We start from the raw sequence: 12678 nt of genomic DNA, 5'->3' as shown, positions 1-12678 counted from the left end.
CGCTACTAACACCGTAAGATGTTCATGTCTAGTGTTCTTTTAAACCTGTTGCGATGTGTATAATATACGTTGTCCTTCTTTTTCAAGCAGCGAGCTAGCAGCACTTCATGTCTGCCGTGATTCGCCCACAAGCGACTTGCGCTTATGCGGGCACAATATGTGTAATAAGTTGTGAGCTGCTGAAATAAAGATGTATGTATGCATGTATGTATGTATGCATCTATGCATGTATGCATGTATGCATGCATGCATGCATGCATGCATACATACATACATACATACATACATACATACATACATACATACATACATACATACATGCATGCATGCATGCATGCATGCATACATACATACATACATACATACATACATACATACATACATACATACATACATACATACATACATGCATGCATGCATGCATGCATGCATACATACATGCATACATACATACATACATACATACATACATACATACATACATACATACATACATACATACATACATACATACATACATACATACATACATACATGCATGCATGCATGCATGCATGCATGCATGCATGTATGTATGTATGTATGTATGTATGTATGTATGTGTGTGTGTGTGTGTGTGTGTGTATGTATGTATGTATGTATGTATGTATGTATGTATGTATGTATGTATGTATGTATGTATGTATGTATGTATGTATGTATGTATGTATGTATGTATGTATGTATGTATGTATGTATGTATGTATGTATGTTATGCGCAAGATTCAAAAGAGTGTTCGAATGGTGCAAGCATAACGCATTGCTTAATGGTTAAGTTAAATGTCGGCACTTATCTCAGTTGCACTGACGCGCACAGTGGCTGTCTACTGTAAAACAAAGGAATGACAAAAGTGGGCTTTTCCACCCAATGACTATTTGTACGGAGAAACCAGTTTTAAAGGATAAGTTTTAGTGAGCTCGGCATTTTGTAGTTGCGAAAATCCTTCGAAGGGCCACTCCGCAAGTGACAATATCCGTCATACTGTGGCACGACTGTAGCAGCATGCGTGACGTTGTGGTGCTCAGACAAACGGCAAGTACTGTCCCTCGAAATCACGGGTGCTTTCGAACAACTAAATGCATTAGTGGAGCACCACTAAGTTCTACAACAGCGCCTCTTACCCGTGCAGCTACTTACTTCGAGACTTTTGGTCAAAATTATATGCACCCCCAAAAGCGCGTCAAACTTGGCGCATACAGGCTACACTGCCTACAGAATGCGCTTGAGCGTCAATTTTCTCCTATTCGCCGCAGGTGAGGACGAAAGGACAGAAGAGTTTGACGATTCAGAGAGGACAGCCGGGCAAAGTGAGCATTCTCGTTCCGCGCTTAGCGCAGAATGCAGGTCTTGGCGGAGGCGACCGTATGACACTGGAAAGGACGTTTTGATTTTTTTGCAGTTCCACCGACTAAGCAGACCATGGGTGACTGCAAACGATGTCCGGAATGCACCGGCACTCGACTGAAGACCTGTGGACCAGGCAGGCACCAATTTTATGCCATTTTTGTCTTTTAAATATAAATTGTGCTTTATGCGCAAATGCCTTTGAGTTGCGATACTGTTGCCGGCAACACTGAATTCAGTGAGGCAAGAAGTAATCTGCAAAGATGCACAGCTGTGACAACGCGATGAAGACAATACGGCACGAAAGTACAGCAGCCAGCTTGCCAGAATAAAAAAAAGTGTTGTCTGGGAATAAAATCTTGGTTTATCTTCAGTTTATACATCTGCGCAGCATAGAAGATCATGACGGAACTCGAACCCCCTTTGATTTTAATCGGTCGGCCGCTAATTGCTCTTCAAGACGCCGTTATTATGCCTCTCCACTATTACTCCAATGCACCTAACCAGATTAAATTTAACAGCAAGTTTTAGTAACGCCTGAAAGATGTTCATTTGCATCGATAAAAGCCTGGAGATCGCTGTATAAACTTTGCAACGTCCAATCCTGGAAGTGCACTCGTGCTACAATCACTTTCCGCTTCCTTTGTGCCGTGCTTAAAGGAGCGGCATTAGTCCACTATTTAATCTCATTAGAGGGTCATTTGCAACATTAATAAAGCCGCACTTGTTCTGTGATGTTGCCATAAAATTGTGCGGCGTATAAACAAAATATGTTTCTGACGTGTTACAGGCACGTTGACGGACATCATCAACGTTCAGAACGTCGACAGCACTGTAAACAGGACTAATTGGATTGCAAGGAGGCCACGTAATCAGGGTGAGTGCGTGATAAAAGCCAAGCAACATCAACGAAATGCCGGATAGCCCTTCAACTCTCCTAATTCTTTTAAATACGAGCTTTACCCCGATAAGGTCGGCCATAACAACAGGAAGAGCTGGGCAAATTTCACCGTAGAGAATCACGAGCGACGAACATGCGGTAAGAAGAACAGGTTTGAGTAATTATATTCGGAGAATAATTGCATTAACTAATTAACATGAGCTGCTTTAAGTGGAGCACGTTAACTCGCCCGGGCTTGTGACCGCGTGATTTGGAATCTTCAGGAGATTAGCAGCCATGACGTCATCCAGCTCATGGATTTTTCAGACAAGAACACATCTGTAAGCAGATCGCCATCTGTTTTCTCTTTCTTCGAGTCTTTTTTGAGTCTTTATCCTTTCCGGACATGGTATACTACGTTACATGACTGAAAAAATATGGAAAAACAAAACCACTGTATCACTGTTCGACAAAACTACCATCTCCAGAAAGTACATCAGGTAGTGGCATATGATCGACTGGACAGATATCTTGGAATACTGTTGTAGGGCATACAGACGAGGTCATAAGAAGGCACATGAAACCCACAGACACGGTGCTACGTCAACAGGTATATTGCAAATCATACCTTCAGCTAATGACAATAACAAGACTGAAAAAAAGAGAATAAAAATCCACTTTTCGCACTGGAGGAAGGCATCACAAACATATTATTTAAATTAAAATAAACATTTGTAATTGACGATTCATGTTAAGTATAATTATTTAGAGAGAAGGAAGGGCTTATATCAATTCTTGCATCCCATAATTAGGCCGCGGCCATGAGACATACCTGAATTCATGGTGCCGTGTTGTGTAGTGGACTGGATTTCCCAGTGAGTTAAACGTTTCTAATAAAAAGAAAGTAATTCTACGTCGGATGTGTCGCTTTCAGGCAAACAATACGCATAAAATAAGGAGCAGTTATTTTCGTGACACGTAAACTTGAGTACAGCGGTAGGGATAAAGTTAAAGAAAAGGTACGTGGTAATTGCTCTTAACACGCCTATTCGCAATGTTATTAATTTGTTCGCATTTGTGAATGCGGCAGTTATAGTGGCAGTATATTACGTGCGACTCAAACATAGAAGCAGCATGTTGCCAGGTAAATCACTGTATACTATTGTAGCCAACTCATAGCACAGATTTCGACGCCAAAAGATTTCCTGAATTAAATTTGATTGGCAGAAATGCTCTAGAGGACACGAGTTATCGATAACAATACAGTAAAGTGATGGAGATAGTGGCAGGGCAGGGAACCACACACACAGTTGCACAGTTGGTTGGATAGAATCTCTGATAGGATGACTGCTAATAATGATGATGAGGGCATGAAAAAAATGCCATAAGCACGCAGAGTTGGAGAGAAGAAAAATGAAGACAAAGCCACTCGCTTGCGTGGACAAGCCTAATCGTGCCTATATTAAGAAAAAAATATGGAAAACGCTAAACCTGCTTAAACTGGTGCATTATATTTTTCAGGCTATCCTGCCGGTAAAAAAAAAAAATGACTGCTTAGCAAGGAAAATCTCCCAGGAACACCGCACTTATCTTTTTGTCCCGCACACGGGATGGCAGGTTTGCGTACGTTCAAAAGTTCTCGGTCATCTCGCACATTTGCTTTGCTTTCTACTGAAAAAAAAAGCATGAAGGAATGATTGCGGTGAGTTCTTGTTCACCATATCATTGAATATACTTGTCTTTCACTGATTCATTAAGCATCGTTCGCTGGTCGCTCACATAACACGACGAAGCGGTGTTTGGGAATGCCCACTTAGGCTTCGCGTTTGCAATGTTTTCCGCGGACGAAAGTATTGCTGTAGGTAAATGTTTCAACGGCGTAATCTACCTGCCTAGCGTAATATTTGCTGTATAGTCTTAACAACGCACCAACGTATGTGCTTTTTGTAATGGCATGACCAGCGTTGCTTGATCCGCAACTCTTCTTGGCCCGTAAAGAAGCCCCACCTGTTTCGCGCAGTGAAAGTGCTTCTAGTGTTCTTAATGCGAGCTACAGGTCTTATTGAGACTTGTGAGTAGCCTTAGTTTGTGAGTGAATGTCGATGCGTGTACATGCTGGCTGTATGTTTTGTGATCATCGTTATCATTAGAGACCGGATGTTTAGGCACTAAAGTTACGACGAAGGCGCCAAATAAAACAACGGGCGAAGGACGTTTATTTGCCGCCTTCGCTGTAATCATATATAACCAACTCGCCCATCAGCACGTGCTTAGGCACTAAGAATGTGGCCTTTAGGCACCTAATACAGGCACTTAGAGCCTCAGTTTATAAGTATAATATGGGGTGAAATAGGCGCTATGAATTGTTCACCAGCCACGAGCTGTTTTATGTGTTGACTGTGCCTAGCGCATTCTCATGGATAAGGAACCTGACGTTGTACTTGTTTGTGAGGTGTGAAAGGCAGCTACAGTTATGGGCAAGCAACCACTTTACATGAATTTGCTGGACACACGAGGGGCCGCTTTTTCGTCAATTCGCATTCTGCAGCCAACATGTTTACTCATTTTTTTATTTAGTAGCCAAACTTTCTAGCTTACAATGTTGTATCAAGGGAAGCAAGCAAGAAATACGCAAAATACGCCCGCAAATTATTAAACAGTTGATGAGGGAAGCTGAAATTTATGTCTCAAATATTCATCCAAGTCAACGAATGTTCCAACCAAGAAAAAACTCGTTGAATACTGTACTTATACAAACATTTGCAAATGTTATAACAAAACTAGTACGCAATTATCATCTCTAAGTCAAGATTATGCCTCATCTCACTCAGAATACACTTCAGGATGAAAACAAGCGCTCAACGCGGACAGAGGCGAATGGAGCGTTTTTCGTATTTCCGTATGTTTGACGACTTCACGCACTCAGGCATTCTTGAGTGTCACCTGTAAGAACGTCCGAAACTTCTTTGAGTAGAAAAAAAATCCACATTTCTTGTTTAAGAGCGATGTTATGATTGCGAAAAACTTTTTAGGCAGCTGCTGCAACACACCTGGGACGCATTTCACTCAGCTCTGTTGCGGTGCGGTATAGCTGTGCTACAACTCGTGAACTATTCACAAGAAATCTATGTTAAGCAATTTTTAGCATGTCGCTATGACTTTATTCGCCGCAACCTTGTTTCTCTTCTTATCACACGTTGTAGCACTAGTTTAAATTAAAACAGCGTGGGAGGGCAGAGCTTATTGCTTGAGATGTACCGCCATCGGCTGGTTGTCTGTGTACAGCCACAAGTAAGCGGAGGCACCGACAAGGGTGACCACCCCAATGCAAACGGCAGATAGCATACTTTTAGCGACATTGCACACTTCCGCCTAAAACACGCGCAGCACACTCTACAGCCGAGATTCTTTTGAAGCTGCAGTCTACACTAGGTCTTTCTAAAAAATTGTGGGCCTTTCGTTCTCAAATTCCCGCCTGCAGTTTAACATGGAGTTGCGTGTCCACGGTCGAGGAAGAGGACGTTCGGTGATCCTGTTCTCTGGCATTGCTAACCAGTGTCACGCAGGTGGTGAGATGCCATCAAAAGTTCAATTAACGTTGACATCGCAAGCGCTTATTTGCTTGATAAGCAAATAAGCATCAGCATCAGCATCAGCAGAAACAGCATCAGCCAGTTCTGCCAGATCTTGTGGGAAAAAGTAACCGAATGTATTTTTGAAACAGAAAGCAGCCCAAAAAAGAATTTCCACATCCTAAATGCAAAATAGGCATATACGTATAGGCACAAACGACAGAAATAGGTATTTGTAGGCAATATAAAATCAGTAATAAACCACTCCTTGACTGAAAATTTGTGCTCATACAGTAAAAAGTCACAGCGCTGGAATAACTAGACCTTTGCCTATAATGCGGTCTCTAATTATCATAATTCGCAGCCAACAACTGATGTTGCTTGCCAGGCGGTCTCTAGGAAAACATCTCTAGTTACTCATTAAAGTCGATCAGTAACTCCCACTGCCAGCGAAACCTGTCGCTGCGAAAATTGCGCATCTCATCTTCGAGTGTCGTCGGATTTGCGTGCACCTTACGCTGTAAGAACAGAGCGTTTTACGAGCCTGGTCATGACAGATACATTCAATGCTGACTCTGAAGGCTCTAGACGACTCAACTACCAGACAGGATGTGACAAATTGTGTTGCGCGCCACTTCACGTTTGTACGTGCATCAAGCCCTTCACTTCTCTGCAATTTCCTTATCTCTCTATCGCTCTCCTCCCTATTTTTTCAATCTATATACGTTCTTCTCCGGAGCAGGACAAACAACTGGGCATTTGTTGGTTAACGTGCCTGCCTCACCTAATACGTTTCTCTCATTTAGTCTCTGTAAACTAAACATAATATGAGAACCGAGGAGACGTTGTGCAGAACTAGGCTATAGCCGTAGGCGTTTTTAACGAACCGGTCCGGGCACATGTATTCTTTCGCAATGAACAGAGTGCCTGGTGACGCGCCGCGTGATCGAGCGCATCGGCAAGCCCGTGCTGAACCGCAAGCCGGGCGCCCACTTCAGCAACTGGATGCGGGAGAGCACGCCGTTCGACCCGAACACCTTCTACGTGGCCAACGAGCAGGACGGCCTGTCGCTGCTCGAGTTCCCCTCCAAGGCGGCCTTCCAGTCCGGTACCGGTTACCGAAAGCTGCGGCTTCCGACTCCGTTCCACGGCAACGGGCAGCTGCTGTACAACGGGTCGCTTTACTACCACCAGAACGACACAAACTACGTGGTCAAAATGCCCCTGGTGGGGCGAGGCAGCGGGGATCCGCTCAAGTGCGTGCACACGGCGCCGCTAGCCGCGTCACGCAGGACGTGTCGCTGGCCGCGAGTTGGTTCTCAAATGCGATGGTGTGGCCGGCGCGAGTACCACGGGCACGAACAAAGACACAGGCAGGAACAAACGCCAAATTTTCGGTTGACGTTTGCTCGTGTCTGTGTTTCTGTTCGCGTCCGTAGCCTTCGTGCCGGCTATAAGATGACATTACAAAAGACGGAGAATATTCATATAGAAAAACATACAATACAAAAAATCTTCACAATGCAGACGGTATACTAATTGAAAATTTACAATTGAACATTTACAGAAAGAGCACGCGCTAAGTGTAATATTAAACAGAGGGAGGAAGATAATGAAAACACAGTTTTAATGATGCCGGAAAACCAGCTGCTTTTTTTACTTATGTGGGTAGAGCGTTTCACTGGACTACGCTAACACTTGTGATTATTCGTTTGCCATGCACATTGCGCACCTTTGGAACCAGAATATTTTTGAGGCCACTGCGTGGGGTGCATCCTGATTCGGTAAAGTTGGTCGCAGAGAGTAGGCGCTTGGTAACAATGATATTATTAACCATTACAAAAGTTTGAAAGCTTACTATTGAGACAAATGGCCAACTATTTAGTAGTTGAAAGAACGGCGTTGGTGTTAGCATTGTAATCTGAGGAAGTCATGTAAGGGGGGCAGCACAGTAAATACATACATAAAGATCAAAATGCGTTAACACCTTAACAAAGTAAAACATCGACTAGTGTGGAAAGATGCCAATGAACCCAAAAATAGAAAGAAATACGCCAGAAGAACATGGAAATACGAATTGCATTCAAAATAAAGAATATAAGAAAATTGACAGTTTTACCCGAAGGCGAAGCATTGACAGTGATAGCATGGTTTAGCGTTGCACTGAAGGCGCGTGTCGGGAGGCTGGCGTGACGAGAGCGTGTCAGTAGCGTTGCGGGTGTCAGACCCTCGATGGCGCACGAGATGGGATTAACCAGAAGACGCACAGCCAGTTTGACCTTGGCTGAGCTTGAAGGTCAGATTTACGGAACCAGGTGTTTTCTGGGTTTGCACCTGGAGTAGTAGAGCTATCGCTGTAATAAAATAAAAACGCAACAACGATCGAAAAAGCAAATTTCCCTCAACGGCAACTGTGCTACTTAATATAGATACAATTGGCAAAAGATTGCTTTCACGTAAAAAAGAAAGGAAACACGACGCGCGTATCTGCAACATAACTATAGGCACGGGCAATGGAGAAAGTGACAAACGCAAAACAACAGATTTTGGAGCATAGATATCGTTTAAGGTTATCGCAAAACATTGCGCGATCTCACTTTGATACAAGACTATCTGGAAGGTCATTCCACAAACGTATAGCTCGCAGAAGAGCCGATAAAAGAAATGTGTCATTGTCGCCGTACACACTTGCCAATCTGAAGTTGTTACGAAGTCTGCGTGAAGTTCTACACGCGATATTAAGGTGTACAAAGGATGTTATACTGGTGTGAATGAATTTGTGGAATAGGGATAGCGATGTCACAGCAATTAATTAATGGACCAAGTGAACGTCTTGTTTAATTTGTATTATGTTGGATAGGTGTCTGCATTTATGAGAAATGAACTGAATGGCTCTGTTCTAAATGGCTTCTAAGTGTTCATAAGATATTGTTGATACGGGGACCAATCTGAACCCAAGGACTCAAGTTGAGGACTAATTAAAGCGGGATAAGCCAGTTTACGCACAGTGGAGAGAGAATTATGTAGGTTACAGCGTAGATAACCTAATGATCTTGATGAGTTAGCACAGATGGAAGTAATATGTGAGGACAAAGAAAGATTCGCGGTTAGGTATGTGTATAGCTACTTGAGTTGCATAGTACGTTTTACAATGTTGTTGCCAATCATATATAGGTCACTTGAGGTATAACAAAACACGACAGAGGGCTGTGGAACAAGCTGAAATACATTATGGCAGCAGCGTTGATCTTGAGGCTTCCTGCGTCATCGGTGCATGAAACCATAGTACGAAAGTTTCGCGTTCCCAGAAGTTGGTCGTCGAACAACCTAATGTAGGGCGAAAAGCAAACCTACGGAGTCTACCATCAACTTGAGCAGCACACCAAGGACGACCGCAGTAGAGCGGTACACGCATGCAACACAGTTGCCTGTGTTGCATGCTCTGGTCTGTTGTTCGCGCGTAGGCTGCATTGTCGTTTAATTAACGTTGCGTCCCTCAAACTAGCAGAAATTTGGTGAAGGTCGAGCGTGACGACGGCAGTTAATGTGTGCATCTCTACATCGTTCTGAGGTTCCTAATGAAAGCTAACCCTCCAAAAAACAGTGCCAGTGTATACGTTGCTTGAAAAATGGGGCTCCGCCCCGACGTCAAGGGCAGTGACCATGCTGCTAACGACTTTTGGCACTGTTATCGATCAAATGACTAAGCGCGAGGGCAGGGAGAACGAGGTCAGCCAATTTCACGTCGTCTGCATTCTCCACGAAACAGCGAAATATGGCGAAAACAGTGCCTTAAAGCAATGCATCTTACGCCATGGTACGAGGGAAAAAAAGCATGTCCTGCGCGCTGTGGGAATTTTGCCGCTAGCGTGCTATCCAACATTGGCTGGGGTTCTGCAGAGCACTACGAGATGAATTAACGTGTTTGCGTAGGGCGAGAAGATGTGGGCGCGAAGCGAGCGTGTGCGTGACAGCAGGAGGACGACAACCACTTCTTCACCCACAGGCTTCAGTAAAGCACGCGTTTTGGCGCACACAAAATTAGAGGCTTGCAAAGCTATTGCTAAAAGAACACCGACTTATTTTAAAGACGAGCACAACAGCGAACCACAGCGTCGGTAGCTCGGTCGTATGCGAACACAGGAGCTTGTATAAAAAAGCGCGGTTTTAGAAAAAAAAAAGACATCGACTTTAAGAGGCAATCAGGCGCTTTGTTATTCAAGGAATGAGAAGGGTACCATCTAAAAAAAGGAAGCTATTGCTAAAAGTTCAAGAAAGGGATTGATAAACGAGCACTTGAAGCAATTGACTTAATCAGAAGACTGTGCTTTACGGAGAGGAAAGTGGTTCAGGAAATCGCGTCAGTTTCATTACCTGTCTATATTTAAAACGTCTGCCTCTGTTTTCTGAAAGTGCTAAAAATTAAGCATGTCTAATTGGGGATGACATAGAGTTAATTGCTTTTTGTCTGACCTGGGTCAAGCCCACATGAATGCTTAATCGTTCACATTGGCTGTTGGTTACTCTTTTAGTGCATACTCCTTCATGTACACGTAAACCTTTCAATTCGAAGTGTTCTTTTGAAACTTCCTACGTTGTCCCTTCTCCCTCTTCCCCTTCTCCCTTCCCCCAATGTAGGTTAGCAAACCAGACTCTTGACTAGTTAACATCCCTCCCTCCCTCCCTTCCCCCCCCCCTCTCTCTCTCTCTCTCTCTCTCTCTCTCTCTCTCTCTCTCTCTCCTATGTTGCACTCCACCATGCGCAGCCACACACAAGTAAAGGTGTCCTTACGTTCGTCCTTCATGGCGAGGCGCTACATATAGCACGATCGCTAAAGGGCTCTCCTGAACCAACTCGCCGATACTGCGACACAAGTGCTCTCTCTGCGGCGTCAGTATACGAGCAACTTGCTGAACCCTTCCGGTGTTCCTTGCCTTCTGATGATACATTAATCTCCGGGTGGTCACACTCCCTTTTAAAGAAATTGCGCATTTAATCACGACTGATCTGACATTCATCTCAAGGCATTGCCTAATGGATATGACACACTTTCAGAGTGACCGCTAGCCTGAAGCTGGACGATGCCGTGTTCCGCAACGGCAGCTACCTGTACGCGGCGCAGAAGAACTACGTGAACATCTTGGCCGACGAGAACGGCCTGTGGCTGAGCTATTCCAGCCGCAGGTCCAACAACACGATGATACTCAAGGTACACCGAGTGCGTTCTCCCATAATACAATCCTCACCTCCATCGTCTGAAAAGTTGCGTTCGCCTAATGAAGAAGGTCTTGACTGATAATCTCAAAGTACACCCGCCTTGCGTGAACCTCACATTTAATATCTCTGCGAACATTTATTACCTTTATTATGCAGAATAGTAAGCTGCACACGTTGGTACTGACCATACTTTAAGCGTAGAGCGCGAAGAGCTACACAGGGCGAAAGAAAGACAGAAGGCTGCAGGACCTAGCGATTAGTTTGGTGTCGCTCCGGGTTTTCCTTTCGTCCTGTGTACGTTTTCGCGCTACCCTTCAAACACTTATTTTGTTAATCTGATTCTCTGGCAAACGTTACCGTTTCCCTACTCGTTCACTTTTTTTCTGAAGAGCTATACCGCTTACCAGTCCTGCGCGCCTGATACCTCGCTCATCTCAGCCATTACAGCGACGTATCATCAGCTCGCGTATTTTTTTCTTTGTATTCCTTAGCGCACAGATTCAATTACTCAACCTTAAACACGCGATTGAACTACGTCAAACGAACAGGTCTCTGCCCTTCTCGCTCGACCGCAGGTACACGAAGATAGCCTGAGGCCGGAGTACATCTGGAACCTGACCATCGACCACCGGCAGGTGGCGCACCTGTTCATCGTGTGCGGCGTGCTGTACGCGGTGAACAGCCTGAGCGAGCACAGCACCGAGGTCGGCCTCGCCTACGACCTGTACGCCGACGCTCTTCTGACGGACGCGCCCCGGCTCAACTTCAGCAACCCTTTCGGCAACACCACGTTCCTCACGTACAATCCGGGCGACGCAACCCTTTACACGACCGACAGCGGCAACCAGCTGCTCTACCCGCTGCTCTTCAACGCCACCGAGGGACAGCCCAGAAACGGCGGCCCCTCTTGACTCGGCGAGGCCCGCTGTCTTCCTCACGCTGCCGGGGTCCCGAACGAAGACGCCGTAATTGTACACGCATAATACGAGATGTTCTCCCCCTCAATGGTAAAGCAAAACAGGGGCCTTGAACTAATTTGGAGCTAAGCTACCAAAAAGATTCGATGTTTTTTCTCTCGTGCATTATTTTGACCACTAGACATTCAAGCCATGAGAAAGAAAGCTAACCTTCGTGTGGTATTCTGTAAGTGTAGTTTGTGGAGAAACATACTTCCACAGATAAAGAATGTACCGTTGTAATCACGGTGCAACGTTGTCAACAGGAAGAAATCGCGTCGCGTACGCAAAGAGCTAAAATAAAGCAAAAGAACTGATGAAGAGCTTTCCGGTACCTGTTTCGCATGCATATGTAACACGTGCTCGTTTCCTCTATGCCTATAGGGTGCAATTAAAGTATGTAAGTAAGGGGCAGCGTTATGATAGGCGTATTCTTCAGCGAAGCTGTATATGGCTAGCCGATTCATCCGTCCGCCTGTCGCCTGTACGCCGAAAACTGCTCCGGCCCAACCCTATGCGCATGCGCGAAAAAGAAAAGAGAGAAAGAGACACGCAATTGGCTACGCCAGCAGAAACGAAATTGCCCTCCTTCGCACCCGAGCGCGCGCGCAGCAGTTTCTTTCCGGCTGCGAAATGGGTAGGCCACGTGCCATACGTACTCCTGAGGA

General features: G+C 44.9%; 1 protein-coding gene across 1 annotated transcript in view; it reads left to right on the top strand.

The window, feature by feature from the left end:
* Nucleotides 1–12327, top strand: part of LOC135898520 (uncharacterized) — a 61061-nt gene extending 48734 nt beyond the window's left edge. The window contains exons 11-16 of the mRNA XM_065427493.1: nt 1294–1347; nt 1440–1520; nt 2175–2261; nt 6759–7092; nt 10893–11046; nt 11630–12327. Coding sequence (XP_065283565.1) covers nt 1294–1347; nt 1440–1520; nt 2175–2261; nt 6759–7092; nt 10893–11046; nt 11630–11965 — 1046 coding nt within the window. The 3' untranslated portion in view covers nt 11966–12327. The remainder of the gene's footprint in view (nt 1–1293; nt 1348–1439; nt 1521–2174; nt 2262–6758; nt 7093–10892; nt 11047–11629) is intronic.
* Nucleotides 12328–12678: the final 351 nt, after the last annotated feature.

This window comes from Dermacentor albipictus, chromosome 2, assembly GCF_038994185.2.
Source record: "Dermacentor albipictus isolate Rhodes 1998 colony chromosome 2, USDA_Dalb.pri_finalv2, whole genome shotgun sequence".
In the NCBI taxonomy this organism is placed as follows: domain Eukaryota; kingdom Metazoa; phylum Arthropoda; class Arachnida; order Ixodida; family Ixodidae; genus Dermacentor; species Dermacentor albipictus.
This window is presented reverse-complemented; position numbering and strand designations above follow the sequence as displayed.